Source organism: Geotrypetes seraphini, chromosome 13 (genome assembly GCF_902459505.1).
Source record: "Geotrypetes seraphini chromosome 13, aGeoSer1.1, whole genome shotgun sequence".
NCBI lineage: Eukaryota > Metazoa > Chordata > Amphibia > Gymnophiona > Dermophiidae > Geotrypetes > Geotrypetes seraphini.
In genome coordinates, this window is record NC_047096.1 from 13,741,206 (window position 1) to 13,757,960 (window position 16,755).

The window sequence follows — 16,755 nt, forward strand, 5'->3', positions numbered from 1 at the left end:
CTGAAAACTTTACTTTTTCCCTGTTTTTAGGGAAAAAGTTCAGTTTACAGTAAAATGTGGAGGGTTACAACCCCCCAAACCCCCCATAACGCCGGCGCAATGTCTATTAAGTAAACTGGGGGATTCCCCAACAAAACCCCCCGTCGGAGCCCCTAAAAACTGTAATTTAGAGCGGTGCGGCGGCGCGCGCTGCACTCAATTGTTGGCGTGCGCTTTTGTTTTTCGCACCATTGTCTATGAACCCCTGGGGCTGATCATTTGTTTAACACCCCGATTTCTATATAAAAAAATATATTTTTAGTAATAATCCATGAGTCACACAACAAGGGTGCACCTAGGAAAAGGCAGCATATTAAACACTGCATTAGAACATCAATACACCCATTGTAAAACTAAACAAGCCGGTTTAATACTGATCAGTCCCGCACAGTCGATGCTAACAGAAAACCAAGTCCTTTTCATACACACAGAACACAGATACGCCCTCGCCCAGTAGGAAATAAGTAATCACAAACCAAAAATAGAAATATGTAGACAAAAGTTATATTAACAAATAGATATAATAAAAAAAATAGATAAGAAAATACCATTTTATTGGACTAATATATTTTAAAATTAGCTTTCAGAAGTCAAAACTTCCTTCTCCAGGTCAGTACAGTATACTGCTGTTATGGTATCCTATTCTGACCTAAGGAAAGGGGTTTTGGTCTCCAAAAGTTAGTAAACACGTGTATTAAAATTAGTCCAGTAAAAAAATTACTTTATTTCCATTTTCTATTTATAAATGTTTATCAATACAACTACAATACTATTTTATTCTAAAGCAACAACAAAAAAACACCCATAATTTTTCTACCTTTTGTCGTTTCTACTTTAATCATCTTTTCTTCACTCTCTTCTTTCCATTCAGCATCTGTCCTCTCTCTCCCTTCCATGCAGCATCTGCCCTTTCTCTGCGCCACTTCCATCCACTGTCCGTTCTCTCTCTCTGCTCCTTCCACCTGCTGTCCACCCTCTCTCTCCCTTCCATCTGTGCCCTTTCTCTTCTTTATATGTGATTCATTTCTGCTTCAGCCCCTCTCCATTTTGCTCTCTATCTCCACCCCCTCTGTTATGGCATTTCTGGCATGCTCTTGCATCTCTCAATTTTCCTTTCCTTCCTTCTCTCCTTCTCAGCCCACCCCACGGTCTGCCATCTTTGTCTCATTCCCTTCCCCTGTGCCCTGGCATAAGAACATAAGAATAGCCTTACTGGGTCAGACCAATGGTCCATCAAGCCCAGAAGGCCATTCTAAGGGTGGCCAATCCAGGTCATTAATACCTGGCCAAAACCCAAGAAGTAGCAATATTCCATGCTACCGATCCAGGGCATCTCTCTCCTTCCTTTCCATCTCTCCCTCCCCTTCCTACTCTGGTAGCATCTCCTCTCCTTCCTTTTCCTCCTTCCTTTCCCCCTGGTCTGGTATCTGCATCTCCTTCCCTTACCTCCTCCATGCCCTGGCATTTCCTTTCCTCCCTTCTTTCCCCTCCCTCCTTTTCTCAATGTCTGGCATCTTTCATCTCATCTCCCTTCCCTGGTCTTCCTTCTCTCACCATCCCTCTAACTCTCCCTCCCCCCCAATCGGGTACATCATTTCTCTACTCCTCCCCTTCCCCTGATCGGTACCTCCCTCACTTTCTCTTTGTCACTCCCCTTTCCCGAGGCACCTACCAGAAATTAGGCATGGTTAGGGGGCGGATCGTGGGAGGATTTTGGGCGTGTTTTCCATGTAGTCATCTAAATTGGATTTAGGCACTGGTAGGCACTTAACTTAGCTGCCAGTATTTAGGCCAAGAAAGCCTCGACATAAATAGGGAGTACCGAAGGTTTCGACACAAGGTGTGATTCTATAAACAGTGCCTAACTCAAGATTGACAGCGTCTATATGCTTTGTTACCCGATGCCTGTATTTTATGTACCATTTATAGAATCGGGGTCTAAATGTATAGCTTGGCAGGTAGAAGTATATTCGGTGCCACTGACGATATTAGAATGTTAAAAAACAACCAACCAACCACCCTGGCTGCAGGGTTTAAATAATGACCCATATGACACTTTTATCAAGCCTCAAAAAAAGACTTTGGTGACCCAAGGTGCTCAATTCCTTTATTGCATGAATTAAAACTCAACACGTACGTGTTTCGGCCAAAGGTCTGCTTCAGAATAGAGAGTTGCACGGGGACAGAAATCCCACACGTCCCCGCCAGGATCCTCTCCGTCCCCACCTGTCCCCTTAAAAAGCAGCAATTACTTCTGACAGGATCATCAATTCCACAGTTTCTTTTGTGTTTGCGCTGCTGTTTTCCTTGTGGAATCGCTTTGGTGGAACCCTTTTTTTGTTTTCTGTTCAGGTAATTAACTTATAAACCCCCTCCTTTACTAAGGCTGACGTGTCCATTATATTATATGGTCGAACCCTGCTTCCAAAGCCTTCCATCCCCGTTGGCTAGAGGGGGGGTCCCTGTGGGAGTCCCGTGGGCCAGAGGGGGGTCCCTGTGGGAGTCCCGTGGGCCAGAGGGGGGTCCCTGTGGGAGTCCCGTGGGCCAGAGGGGGGTCCCTGTGGGAGTCCCGTGGGCCAGAGGGGGGTCCCTGTGGGAGTCCCGTGGGCCAGAGGGGGGTCCCTGTGGGAGTCCTGTGGGCCAGAGGGGGGTCCCTGTGGGAGTCCCGTGGGCCAGAGGGGGGTCCCTGTGGGAGTCCCGTGGGCCAGAGGGGGGTCCCTTTGGGAGTCCCGTGGGCCAGAGGGGGGTCCCTGTGGGAGTCCCGTGGGCCAGAGGGGGGTCCCTGTGGGAGTCCCGTGGGCCAGAGGGGGGTCCCCGTGGGAGTCCCGTGGGTTAGGGGGGATTCCAAAACACAGCAATTAAATTAATACATAACTGTAAAAAATTTGACCACGTCACACCACTTTTTATAAAATCTCATTGGCTCCCTATCTCTCATCGTTTTACTTTTAAATTACTACTTTTAGTTTTTAAAACATTGAGCACAAACGAACCACAATTCATTAACAGACTACTTATCCCCTACTGTACCTCTCGTACATTGAGATCAACCAATCAAAATCTCTTAACAGTTCCTTCACTAAAAATTATTGGAACCCGTCGCACTGATATCTTTTCTGTCATAGCCCCACAATTGTGGAATAATCTGCCCCTGTATCTTAGAACTGAAAAAGATTTAAAGCAGTTTAAAAGTAGCTTAAAAAGTTTCCTTTTTAAGGACGCATTTAACATATGAAACCAATTTTCCTATTCTTTTCTTAACATATATTTCTCCTCATTACCTTCCCTTACCTCTTGTTTTTTACCTTACACCTTTTTGTTTTTTTTTAATATGTAATTTTACCCTTCTTTCCTTATATGTCCGTTAGTCTGTATAATTTTAACTTTATGTTTTTAACATTGTATTAAATTTTAACTAACCCTGTATTTGTATTATTTTTCTTGTTTTTGTAAATCGCTTAGTAAATTTAAATAAGCGATTCAACAAATTTTGAATAAACTTGAAACTTGAACTTGAAACCTGCGGGATTCTCGTGATCCCCGTTCCCGTGCAGACCTCTACTTCAGAAGTCTTTTATAATTTAAAGCAAACAAGAAAAGTGTGTTTATTTTAAATAATACATTTTTCTTGTTTGATTTATATTTTGATGTTATATTTTTCATGTCATGTCGTTTTTAGACTCCTAAAGCAGGACAAAACACGTACGTGTCTAGTCTTAATTCATACAATAAAGGAACTGAGCACCTCAGGACACCTTCACTCTCTTTTTTTGCTGTTTTACCTTGAGAAAGTAACATTTACTGTATTCCAGTGCACTTTTATCAAGCCTGTCAGGTTTGTTTAAGTTCCTTGAATTTTCCTATATAAATCTTGGCCGTTTCCAGAATTATCCTGTTATTTAGTCAACCATGAAGCTTCATCTGTAGGATAAAAACGTCACTTCGCAGGCATTTTAATGTCTTTGCAGCAGAAAGCGAGAAAAAGCATGCAAATTGTTCTAGCAGTAGATCAGAGGGACTGACAGTGGTATTTCCCCAGGGTGTTAGCATTTGAGATTCTCCCTTGCCAATCATCCTGCACACTGCTGGAAATTTATGCTTTATTTTATTTAATATACTGCCCTTCCTTATGCAATAACAGAGCGGTTCACAAAATTTATAAAGCATACAATAAAAATAACTATACCCCTGTTTTACTAAGGTGTGCTATGCATTTTAGTCTGCGTTTCGCACATGCTATATATACGCTTGCGCTAACTGCTAATACATCCATAGACTATCATGCATGTGTTAGCATTTAGCATGTATTTAGCAAGCTAAAACGCGTGGAGGGGCATAATTGAAAGAGACGTCTAAGTCCGTTTACGTCCATCTCGCAAGTCGTCCAAAGTTAAAAAGAGCCTAAGACACATTTTCGAAAGAGACGTCCAACTTTTTTTTTTACTTTCGAAAATCGTCTAATTATACGTCCTGCCGATCTGATCGACCAAGCCGCTAAATTGTCCATCTTTATACCACATTTCTGTCCAAGTCCAAAACGCCTAGAACAAGCCCTGTTGGACGTGGGAGGGGTCTGCAAAGTGATGGACTGCACACCCAGACATGCCACCTAAATAGTGGGGTACTTTATAGGGCACTGCTGTGAACTTCACAAAATGGGTGCCATGGCTTCTCCTCACTACAGCTCCCTTATAGGTCATGGTGAGCCCCCCAAACCACCTCCAGAATTCCCTAGACCCACTTATCTACCACCCCAATAGCCCTTATGGCTGCAGGAGCCATTTATATGCCAGTAAAAATGGGTTTTGGGGGTGTATAGGGCAGTGCACATATTTAAGTATCAATGCAGTGATTACAGGGGCTTATGGGCATGCGTCCTCCTCTCTATGGGTCCCTAACCCACCCCAAGACGACTTAAGCTGCCTCTGGGCTGGACGACTAGGCTTTCCTATGCCAGGCAGCCAGGTGATGATGGTCTGGAGGCTGAAATTTAAAGTTCTGAATAAAATTTTTATGGGGGTGGGGGGTTGGTGATCACTGGGGTAGTGTGTGGGGTCTGTGTTATGTGTTTTCAGTGCTTATCTGGTGAGTTTAGGTGGGTGTTTGTGACTTAGACCATGTTTTACATGGTCTAAGTCACAACATCCAAGTTCCGTCTAGGCTCTGTTGTTAAACTTTCGGTTATACATGCTGTACGACTAAGTCTAAGACGGCCTATGTCCCGCCTAACTCCCGCCCTCGACACGCCTCCCGAAACGCCCCATTTTGCTTTGGACATTGAGCAGCACTATGAAGGCCTAGGTCATTTAGAAATACGTCCAAAACCCGGTTTTATTATCGGCGCTTGGATATTTTTGAGAAATGTTCATCCAAGTGCACCTCTTTGTAAAAGGAGCCCTATGTTCTAGAAAGGAAAAAGAAAAAAAAATTTTTTTTTTCTTTCCCCCCTTTTTTTAAAATAAAATAAAAACTATTAAAAATTAAAATAAATTTTAAAAAAACTTTCTGAAAATACAACCCTAGGAAAAGCATTTTCCTTTCAATAACATTCTGCATCATTTCACTGCAAAGGGTAAAGTTAGTGGCAAGGCATAAGGGAGCAACATTCTTAGCGAGAGCAACCGCAGGATGTTATCTTTAATAATAATAATAACTTTATTCTTCTATACCGCCATAATCTTGCAACTTCTAGGCGGTTTACAATCAAGAGAGCTGGACATTCAGCGAAATACAATAAGCAGATATTCAGAGGAAGTATAGAGAGCAGAGACCTTAAGAGGCAATAGTATAGAAATACAATTTGCAGAGCAAAAATATAAGATGTACATTTTAGTAGGTAATGTCCGACAGGACCTGTGGGGAATAAATAGCAACGTAAAATTACGATAAGATGAAGATAACAGAATATATATATAACAGTGCTGTAAGTTCTGGTGGAATAGGGAGGGGAGAGCTACTGGGTCTAAAATTTGAGCTTTAGTGAAGTCCTACTTCACTAATCTGTTAAAATGCTATGCAGGGGTGAATACATAAAGGCCAATTCTGTATAACGAGTCAAAAAAAAAAAAAAAGTCCCAATGCTCTTACTCAGATCATGTCAAACATTTTCATCAACTTTGTCTTTTTCAAAAATCTTTTGGATCAGTCGGTGACGGTGGTTCATCCAAGACGACTCAAAAGGGTAAAATAATGCATTCCAAATATCCTCATCATTCCAATGAGTACGGAAAGCGAAATGTTCCAATGTCTTCGTAGTGAACCTCTAACCTGTGTACGTCAAAACAAGAAAGGTTTTTCAAAACTTGCTTATTATTTAAGATATTTGCTTATAAGCCATTTTAGTGTTTTAGAGCCGTGGTTCCCAACCCTGTCCTGGAGGACCACCAGGTCAATCGGGTTTTCAGGCTAGCCCTAATGAATGTGCATGAGAGAGATTTGCATAAAATGGAAGTGGCAGGCATGCATATCTGCTCCATGCATATTCATTAGGGCTAGCCTGAAAACCTGATTGGCCTGGTGGTCCTCCATGGTAGGGTTGGGGACCACTGCATTCGAGGATCACTATGAAGATATTGGAACATAGATATGTTGTATTTCACTTTTAATAATTGGACCGATGATGGTATTTGGTATACATTAGTTTACCCTTTTGAGTCTTTTTGGGGGAACCGCCACTACCAACTGATCCAAAAGATTTTTATTTTTTTTTAAGAAAAATTTGATGAAAATGTTTGACATAATATGAATAAGAGTGTTGGGATTGCTTTCAATTCATTTAGGTATTAAATTTCCCCACTGTTGAACATTATTTTTAAGGACCTGTAAACTGCAATTTTGCATACGGCATCTAGATAGAAAAAGAGGGGCCTAATTTGGGATATTTACAATTAGCAAGGTATTTTATAAAAGGCTTGTTAAATGTGGAGCCTTTTGTAAAATGTCCATGAGACTGTGAGAAACACGTGCTCAGTTTTCTCAATTACGGAATGTTCCAGAGTTCTATACTGGGCTGGTGCTATTGTAAATGATCTGGAAATGTGAACAAACGTTTGCAGACAACACATTAACGCAGTGGTTAAATGATAAATGGATTCTGAGAAACTGAAGGAGGACAAGTTCAAAGATTTGCACAAAAAGAAGAATAATCTAAACCAGTGGTCTCAAACTCGCGGCCCGCCAGGTACTATTTTGAGGCCCTCGGTATGTTTATCATAATCACAAAAGTAAAATAAAACAGTTTCTTCATCATAGGTCTCTTTAGCTATAAATGACAGTACGGTGTTTTCCCGGTCAATCGCGGTCGGCGGTTCACGGTCCCGGCCATTCGCAGTATTTTCTGACCACGAACCGCTGACCAGGAGAGGACAGCTGGAGAGGCAGGAGAGCGCAGCCGGAGCGCCGGCGAGTGAAGGAAATCACTCGCTGTATGCTCCGACCGCCTCTTCCTGCACTAAAGTCGGGCCTTACCAATCAGGAGCTTTTCTCAAAAAATGTAAGTCTCCCTCCAACTTAGGAATCAAGGAAACTCTTATATCTTGGCATCCCAAGTCCTCTAAATTTTCTTCACACTTCTACCTCTAACCCTCTGTTGTAGTTCCTTCCTATTTCTCCTACTGTAAACCGCGTCGAGCTCTACGAACGTGGAGATGATGCGGTATACAAACCTAAGGATTAGATTAGATTAGATTAGATTAGGAGCTGCTTTGACACGCAGCCAAGTGAGCCAAGTATAGAACAATGAAGCCGTTGTGACATCATTGATGAGGTTGGCTTTCATTGGTGGAATGAGGCATTATGACACCAGGGAAAGAGACTGGGACAAAGCAGTTTACATACAGGTACTTCAAGCATTTTCCCTATCTGTCCTGGTGGTCTCACAATCTATCTGGTGTACCTGAAGCAGTGGAGGATTAAGTGACTTGCCCAGGGTCATAAGGAGCGGCACGGGGTTTGAACCCACAACCTCTGGGAGCTGAGGCTGTAGCTCTAACCACTATGCTGCCCTGCCACACTCTCCTCCGCCTGACATAGGTGTCTTTTATAGAAACTGGCCTTATAAGCACATAAAAAAAAAATATTTGGTGAAAGTATTGTTTCACTTAATACCACAGTCAAGACGAAGTTAAGACAAGCTCCTGCTGAACCAGAACGTACGCAGGTAGAGCTAGTCTCAGTTAGGGCGCTGGTCTTTGAACTGCTGGGCACAATGGACCACCGGTCTGACACAGCAGCGACAATTCTTATGTCCTCTGGGGAAAGACACTTTATCCCTGAGGCTTTGGAGCAGGGAATCAGACTCCTTTTTCGAATTCTGTCACGCACTTATGATCTGGCTTGGAAGCCTGTCGGACACAGGATACGTCTGACCCACTTCTTACGACTTAGGGCTCCTTTTACAAAGCCGGGCTAGCGGTTTTAACGCACGCACCGGATTAGCGCGCTCTAGCTGAAAATCTACCGCCTGCTCAAAAGGAGGCGGTAGCGGCCAGCACGAGGGGCAATTTAGCATGCGCTATTCCGCGCATTAACCCTTTCAGGACCATAAGGATCGTAGGCCAATTTTTGTGGTTTTGACGACATTTTTATGGTAAAAAGGGCTTGCAGATGCCAAAAAATAGATTTTTTTTGTGAAATATCATTATTTTTATTTAAAAAATCACACTTCTGGCTTATGGACAGTGTGGCAAGTGAATCTTCTCGTCAATCTAGCAACGACGCTAATGAATGAATGTCGGAACCAGTTTGTTTACATAAAGGCAGTATCATATGGAATCCGTACATATCAAATTTAGAACTGTAGACTATCCCAACATCAAAATTTATAGGATTTTAAAGTTATGGGACAAATATGTCCCTTGGTCCTGAAAGGGTTAAGGCCTGAGCGCGGCTTTGTAAAAGGGGCCTTTAAGGTCTTACTTGACTGTAAGTGCAGAATCCTGTGAAGGAGCAGCCCAATGGTTACTACAGAGGGCTGAGAACCTGGAGACCCGGGTTCAATTCCCACGGCAGCTCTTTGCGACGCTGGGTGAGTCACCTCACTCTTTACTCACAATCCTCTCTACCTTTATTAGATTAATTAATGGCCTAAAAATACATCTGAATTTATGCTCTTCAGTCATGGTTTTTGAGAAGGGATGCTGGTACACTTTCTCTCTCTCCCTTTCCTTCACCCTTTTCTGTCCTCTTAGAATGAGTGTATAAGTTTTTCCTATACACACATTTATGTAATGATTAATTTCTGATATGGAAAAATGGGATCTTTTCCAGGTAAGCCCCGCCACCTTTTGCCAGCGCACGCAACCTTAATCAGTGAAGTTCTCAGCACAACGCCCCCACAACGCGGCGCGATGTGTATAAAGTAAAGTGGGGGGGGGGTTCCCCCCCACGCTCCCCCGTCGGAGCACCCAAAAAAGATTATAAAAAAGAGGATATGAAACTTAACATTATAAAAAATAGGATAAACTGTGGACCATTTTTTTAAGGGCTCCGACGGGGGGGGCGTGGGGGGGGGAACTTTACTTTACTTTATACAGATCTTTTTTGGGTGGCGGGGGTTAACTTTTTGGCGGGGCTTATCTGGAAAAGATCAAAAGAATGTTTTAATTGTAAGTATTAATTATGGTTTACTGAGATTTGATTGTTTGGTTTTCATTAGAATTGTTATTAGAAATATTAGTGTGGAGAGGTTAAGGGGCTCATAATCGAAAGAGAAAAACGTCCAAAAACCGGCCTAAGTCGGCACGTGGATGATCATCAGTCAAAAACGTCCAAGTGCCGATAATAAAACCGGGTTTTAGACGTATTTATAAACGACGTTGGCCTTCATAGTGCCGCTGAACGACCATAGCTAAACGGGGCGTGTCAGGAGGAGTGTCGAGGGCGGGACGTGGGCAGGCTTAGACTTAGTCGTACTGCATGTAAAGCCGAAAGTTATACAGCCCAGGATCGACGGAACATGGACGTTGTGACTTAGACCATTTAAAACATGGTCTAAGTCACAAAAACCCACCTAAAGTGACCAGATAAGCACTGCAAACACATAATACAGACCCCCACACACTACCCCAGTGATCACCGAACCCCCTCCCCACCCATAAAAATATTAATCACAACTTGAAAATTGTGCCTCCTGAACATTATCACCTGGCAGCCATGCATAGGAAGGCCTAGTCGTGCTGTACAGAGGCGTCTTAAGCCATCTTGGGGGTGGGTTAGGGACCCATAGAGAGGAGGACCCATGCCCATAAGCCCCTGTAATTACTGTATTAATATTGAAACATGTGCACCCCCTATACACCCCCAAAACCCTTTTTTACTAGCATATAAGTGGCTCCTACATCCATAAGGGATATTGGGGTGGTAGATAAGTGGGCCTATGGGATTCTGGAGGTGGTTTGGGGGGCTCACCATGACCTATAAGGGAGCTATAGTGAGATGAAGATGTGGCACCCTTTATGTGAAGTTCACAGCAGTGCCCTGTAAGGTACCCCACTATTTAGGTGCCATGTGTGGGTATTCAGTCCATCACTTTGCAGACCCCTCCCACGTCCAATACGGCTTGTTCTAGGCGTTTTTGACTTGGACGAAAATGTGGTATAAAGATGGATGATTTAGCGACTTGGACGATCAGATCGGCAGGACGTATACTTAGATGATTTTCAAAACGAAAAAAAATTTGGACGTATTTTTTGAAAATGGGTCCTAAGCTGTTTTGTACTTTGGACGACTTGCGACTTAGACAAAAACGGACTTAGACTTTCCTTTCGATTATGCCCCTCTGTTTAGTATTTTATGAAAAAAAAAAAAAAAATTATCTTCTGCTTTTCTTCTTTTCTATCCTATTTTTAAATGGAGTTCTTTTCTTAATAAATGTGAATTATACATTGTAAACCGCTTGAATCCTTTCTTAGGCTGTTATGCGGTATATAAAGTTTTTAATAGACAAACATTATAGAGTTCTTTTCTTTTATTACATATGTGCTTTTAATGTTAGCCACTGAGAACCGTTGTAAGCTTCAGCGGGAAATCAAGTTTTTAATAAACATAAGCATAATGATTGCACAGTGACCAACCGAAACCCCTGAGCCCGATATCTGCAGGAGAGTCAAGAGGTTTAAGGATAGTCTTACGTTTGCAGTCTCGCTGGTTCTTGGTGAGCTCAAAGCCAGGTCGGCATTCGCAGGCAATTCCTTTCGGTGTTTCACGGCAGATGTGAGAGCAGCCGTGATTCTTGTTCATACAGTTCATTCCTTCTGAAAGAGAAAACAGGTAACCACATAAAGAGGGTAATTTTATAATAAGTTGCCTATGTGATGAGGCCAACTGGATGGAAGCTAGTCTATAAAAACACATAAGTGCAGTGGCGTGGGGTGGGGGTGGACCGCTACGGGCGCCGTTAAGATCACTTCCATTAAGATCACTTCGGTCACAATCTCAAAAGCTTTTAGTGATTCCATCACTACGCCAAATAAGTTATGATTCTACCTAATCTTCTATATTCTCTGTAACTGCAGTCTGTAGTCTACAAAATCCTGAGTGGAGTAGAACGGGTACAAGTGGATCAATTTTTCACTCCATCAAAAATTACAAAGACTAGGGGACACTCGATGAAGTTACAGGGAAATACTTTTAACCCTTTCAGGACCAAGGGACATATTTGTCCCATAACTTTAAAATCCTATAAATTTTGATTGGGATAGTCTACAGTTCTAAATTTGATATGTACGGATTCCATATGATACAGCCTTTATGTAAACAAACTGGTTCCGACATTCATTCATTAGCGTCGTTGCTAGATTGACGAGAAGATTCACTTGCCACACTGTCCATAAGCCAGAAGTGTGATTTTTTTAAATAAAAATAATGATCTTTCACAAAAAAAATCAATTTTTTGGCATCTGCAAGCCCTTTTTACCATAAAAATGTCGTCAAAACCACAAAAATTGGCCTACGATCCTTATGGTCCTGAAAGGGTTAAAACCAATAGGAGGAAATTATTTTTCACTTGGAGAATAGTTAAGCTCTGGAACGCATTGTCAGAGGTTGTGGTAAGAGCGGATAACATAGCTGGTTTTAAGGAAGGATTGGACAAGTTCCTGGAGGGAAAGTCCATAGTCTGTTATTGGGAAAGACATGGGGGAAGCCACTGCTTGCCCTGGATCGGTAGCATGGAATGTTGCTACTCTGGGGATTCTAGAATCTTGTTACTCTGGGATTCCGGAATCTTACTACTCCTTGGGGTTCTGAATGGAATGTTGCTACTCCTTGGGTTTTGGCCAGGTACTAGGGACCTGGATTGGCCACTGTGAGAACGGGCTACTGGGCTTGATGGACCATTGTTCTGACCCAGTGAGCCCCTTCCCTTCCCCGTACCTCTTTAACCCGCATCTAGGAAGTGACGTCAGAGGAAGAGCCAATGCTGGTGCGAGAAGCAGGTTGGGGGTTGCTGCTTGCGCTGGGACGTTACAGGGGGAAGTGAAGGGTGGCATGCGGGGGAGGGGCACCACGGCCCTGGACGCCTCTCACCCTCACTACACCACTGCATAAATGTCTGCGTCTTTACAAAATATCAGCACAATACCTGCTGAACTACCTGGCATGCAGCCATGTACGTTTACATTAGATTGGCAGTAGACTATCTAGCAGCCACCAACTGCTCTAAACCAGTCATGGGCAAACTACGGCCCGTGGGCCATATCCGACCCGTTCAGTTTTTTTAATCCAGCCCACCGACCATCCGAACCCCGCAGGCCATGAGCCCTAAATACCTCCCTACAGAGCAGTGTCGGGCCGGCAGCACTCTAAACAGGCTGCATCGCGGCCTTCTCTCGTCGGGGAATTTCCTCTGCTGCATCACTGATGATGTAATCAGTAATGAGGCACACAGAAGGCCCTGATGACAGAAGGCCACGATGCAGCCTGTTTAGAGTGCTGCCGGCTCGACGCTGCTCTGGAGGGAGGTATGTAGGGCTCGTGGTCAGCGGGGTTCGGTTGGGAGGGAAGGATGGAGGGTCAGCGGGGGTTCGGGTGCTCAAGGGTTCCTCTGCACAGGGGGATGGGAGGGATGGAGGGATAGAAAGATGCTCTTGGTCCGACCCCTCTGTCAAATTTAAGAACCCATTATGGCCCACGAGTCAAAAAGTTTGCCCACCCTGCTCTAAACTCACAGGCTAGTACTTTCTGTCTGCTGATGTCAGAATACATGAGATCTAAAGGAAAACAGGCCTTATAACGACATCCTACCCATACACAAATGTTTATTCTAGATCACTGGGGTAACAAGGATGATTTTTAAAAAAAACTTCCAATGCCTTTAAATCCTTAGCAAAGGGCCAATAGAAAAAGCTTCTTGAATTAAAAAGTTCTTGAATAAAAGTGTTTTTATTTGAAGGAAGAAGGTTTTTTTTTTTGGCTCTTCGCTAAGGATTTAAGGCATTGGAAGTGTTTTTTGATCATCCTTGATACCCCATTGGTCTAGAGTACATGAGATCAGCCTGTGAGTTTTCGACGTTTGCCATGTTAGTACAGACAGTTCAAAATATTTGATGCCTTCTGGACAGACTTCTGCCACTTAAGTTAACCAAGGGAGGCTGATGCAAAAAGAAATGATACTGGTTGAGGAAGGACGAGAGAGGGAAGGGGGGGGGGGGAAATGGTAGAGAACAGGAGGGAGAAAAAGAGATAAAGGCATATTCTTAGAAAGGGAGATGCAGCAAGGGAAAGGAAACCGACAAAAACTGGTGAAGAAAAGAGGTAAGAAGGAATAAAGAGGCATTCATATGGATTAGGGATGATATCGAGATAGAGGAAGAGGATGGGAGACAAAGAAAAGGAATGGAAAGACAGGAGACAGGGAAAGAGAGAGGATGCAGTTTTTCTCATATCTATCAACTCTGACCTAAGGAGAAGTGAGACGAGAAGAAATGACAATGAAGGGAAGGGACATAGAAGCTGAGGAGAAAAAGATTGTTGCTCAGGTCCAAGTGGCAACAGTGGTACATGTCAAGACTCCAGTCAAAACAGTCAATCTCAAATCACATACATTTAAAGAAAGCCTTCCTTGTCAAATTATTCATTTGAAGTTCAAAAGATAGTGTAGAGTTGAATAATAATTCCTATAACATAACATAAAAATCTATTTCTAGATATAAGAACATAAGAATAGTCTTACTGGGTCAGACCATCAAGCCCAGTAGCCCGTCCTCACAGTGGCCGATCCAGGACACTAGTACCTGGCCAAAACCCAAGGAGTAGCAACATTCCAGCATCTCAAAGAATAGGAAGATTCCGGAACCCCAATGAGAGCAACATTCCAGAGCTGAGATTGTGATGTCATAATGCCTCATTCCACAGTGCCTCAGAGCCAACGTCAATAGTGATGTTACAATGGCTTAATTGTTCTATAATTGGTTCACGTAAGAACATAAGAATAGCCTTACTAGGTCAGACCATCAAGCCCAGTAGTCTGTTCTTCACAGTGGCCAATCCAGGTCACTAGTACCTGGCCATAACCCAATGAGTAGCAACATTCCATGCTACCGATTCAGGGCAAGCAGAGGCTTCCCCCATGTCTTAATAACAGACTATGGACTTTTCCTCCAGGAATTTGTCCAAACCTATCCACTTTTACCACAACCTCTGGCAAATACCAATGAGTTCTATGCGATTTACAAAAGATTGACTACAAATACATAATCATGAAAAGAATAAAAAGCAGCTAAGGGCTAAGAGACTTCAAAAATAAAAAGGTTTTCCGTTGTCTCTTAAACTGTAAGCAAGAAGTACATAACAACTGTTTAAAGTCTTTTTGCCCCAGAATGCTGCCTGAAAAGAGAGCGTTCTATCATGATATCTTTTAGTCTGCAGCCCTTAACTGGCAGCAAAATTAAGAGAGCTTTAGAGCTGCGAGAGGTTTTCTCAACCAGTAAAAATTTGGGTGACCAAAAAGAACAGCAAATTTATCAAAGAATTACTGAACCATAAAATTTAGTCTTACTAGCATTTAATTTCAATGAATGTCTAGGGGCCCAGTTTTTAATTTTAGTAATAAAACTAGCTATCACATCATAAGTACTTGTTAGAGCCACTGAGCACGGTTTACAGCAGATAAAGAGACATTTCCTAAAAAATTCATGAATAAATCCAAAAGCATTGGTGAAAGCGGTGACCCCTATGGGACACAGAAAATCAATAAAGTCTACCTACAATAAATTCACTTGTATCAAGGGAAAGGGACCTCAGAAACCAATGTTATGGACCATATATACTCGGCTGCGGCCGGTGATGAAAAAAAAAAACCTAACGCGGCTTCATAAAAGGGGTGTTAATTAGTTAAAAAGCTTAATTGGCACTGACGACAACCTTAATTAGTACCTGGCCAAAACCCAAGGAGTAGCAATATTCTATGCAACCGATACAGGGCAAGCATTAATTAGCGGAGCATAGTGATCTAGAAATAGAATATGATATGATCAGTTTATCAATTAAGGTGGGAGAATGAGCAGATTCTGTTTTATATGTAAGAACTAGAATTTTAAACATAATACGGAGGGAAATTGGTAGCCAGTACAGTAATTATTTTCAATGCTAATATTTTTTTTTGACTATACACACTGAGGGCAGCGTTGGTGCTCGCCATGTTTAAAAACTTCATTGATCTAATATTACCACGCCCTGAAGAAGTATTTTGCATACGAAACATGCATGTTGGCATTGGTGTTTTCTATTTCTTGGCATAAGCTAAAACCTTTACCAGGACTTTACAGATAAGCCTGATTTATATCTTCAATATAAATAATTTAATATTTAATACATATAGTTCACAATAAGATTCCCTGCATTAATTTATGAGCCGATAAAGAAATGTAGCGGCTTGTAGCTCCATAAGTTTGGTATTTTGTGTACCTGGAGTGCTACTTCTGATGGCTCTATTTAATTGAAATATCTTCAGTGGTATTGTGATTTGAATTACAATCTTTTTCCTTGGAAAACGTGATTTACAATATTATTGGTTTGGATTCACCAGTTAAAATATTAGCACTTTGGCATATATTCAAAGAATGGAAAACAGCCCTTTATGAAGGCTACGATACAAATGGACTTTTATGCACTAGAAAGTCTCGGATCTTTTCCAGATAAGCCCCGCCAAAAAGTTAACCCCCGCCACCCCAAAAAAATTATAAAAAAGAGGCTCGATCTGTAGAAAGTAAAGTGGGGGGGTTCCTCCCCCACGCCCCCCGTCAGAGCCCTTAAAAAAATGGTCGACAGTTTATCCTATTTTTTTATAATGTTACGTTTCATATCCTCTTTTTTATAATCTTTTTTGGGTGCTCCGACGGGGGGGGGGGGCGTGTGGGCGGAACCCCCCACTTTACTTTATACACATCGCGCCGCGTTGTGGGGCCGTTGTGCTGAGAACTTCACTGGTTAAGGTGGCGTGCGCTGGCAAAAGGTGGCGGGGCTTAACTTTCGGCGCGTCCACTTTTTCCATTAGGGGCGGGGCTTATCTGGAAAAGATCCAAAGTCTCCTGTATGGAAAATAAAGCCCATTTCGTAGCATAGTTTAGTAAAAGGGCTCCTTAGGGTTTCAGAGAAGAATCCTGAAGTCTCTTCTGACTATAGGTATCTAATGTGGGAATGGAACGGTTGGTAACAATCTTGAAATTATTGCTGTCGCCTGGTAACCTGCATCGTATACCAAATGGATGCTCCCGTTTC

General features: G+C 42.6%; 1 protein-coding gene across 6 annotated transcripts in view; it reads right to left on the reverse strand.

Annotated features, from left to right (window-relative positions):
* SCUBE3 (signal peptide, CUB domain and EGF like domain containing 3) overlaps window positions 1-16,755 on the reverse strand; it is a 247,118-nt gene that overhangs the window by 116,007 nt on the left and 114,356 nt on the right. For 4 of the 6 annotated variants that reach the window (XM_033919101.1, XM_033919100.1, XM_033919098.1 and 1 more), the window contains exon 5: window positions 11,169-11,291. In XM_033919101.1, coding sequence (XP_033774992.1) covers window positions 11,169-11,291 — 123 coding nt within the window. The remainder of the gene's footprint in view (window positions 1-11,168; window positions 11,292-16,755) is intronic. The other 2 variants (XM_033919102.1, XM_033919097.1) reach the window with 1 other exon arrangement.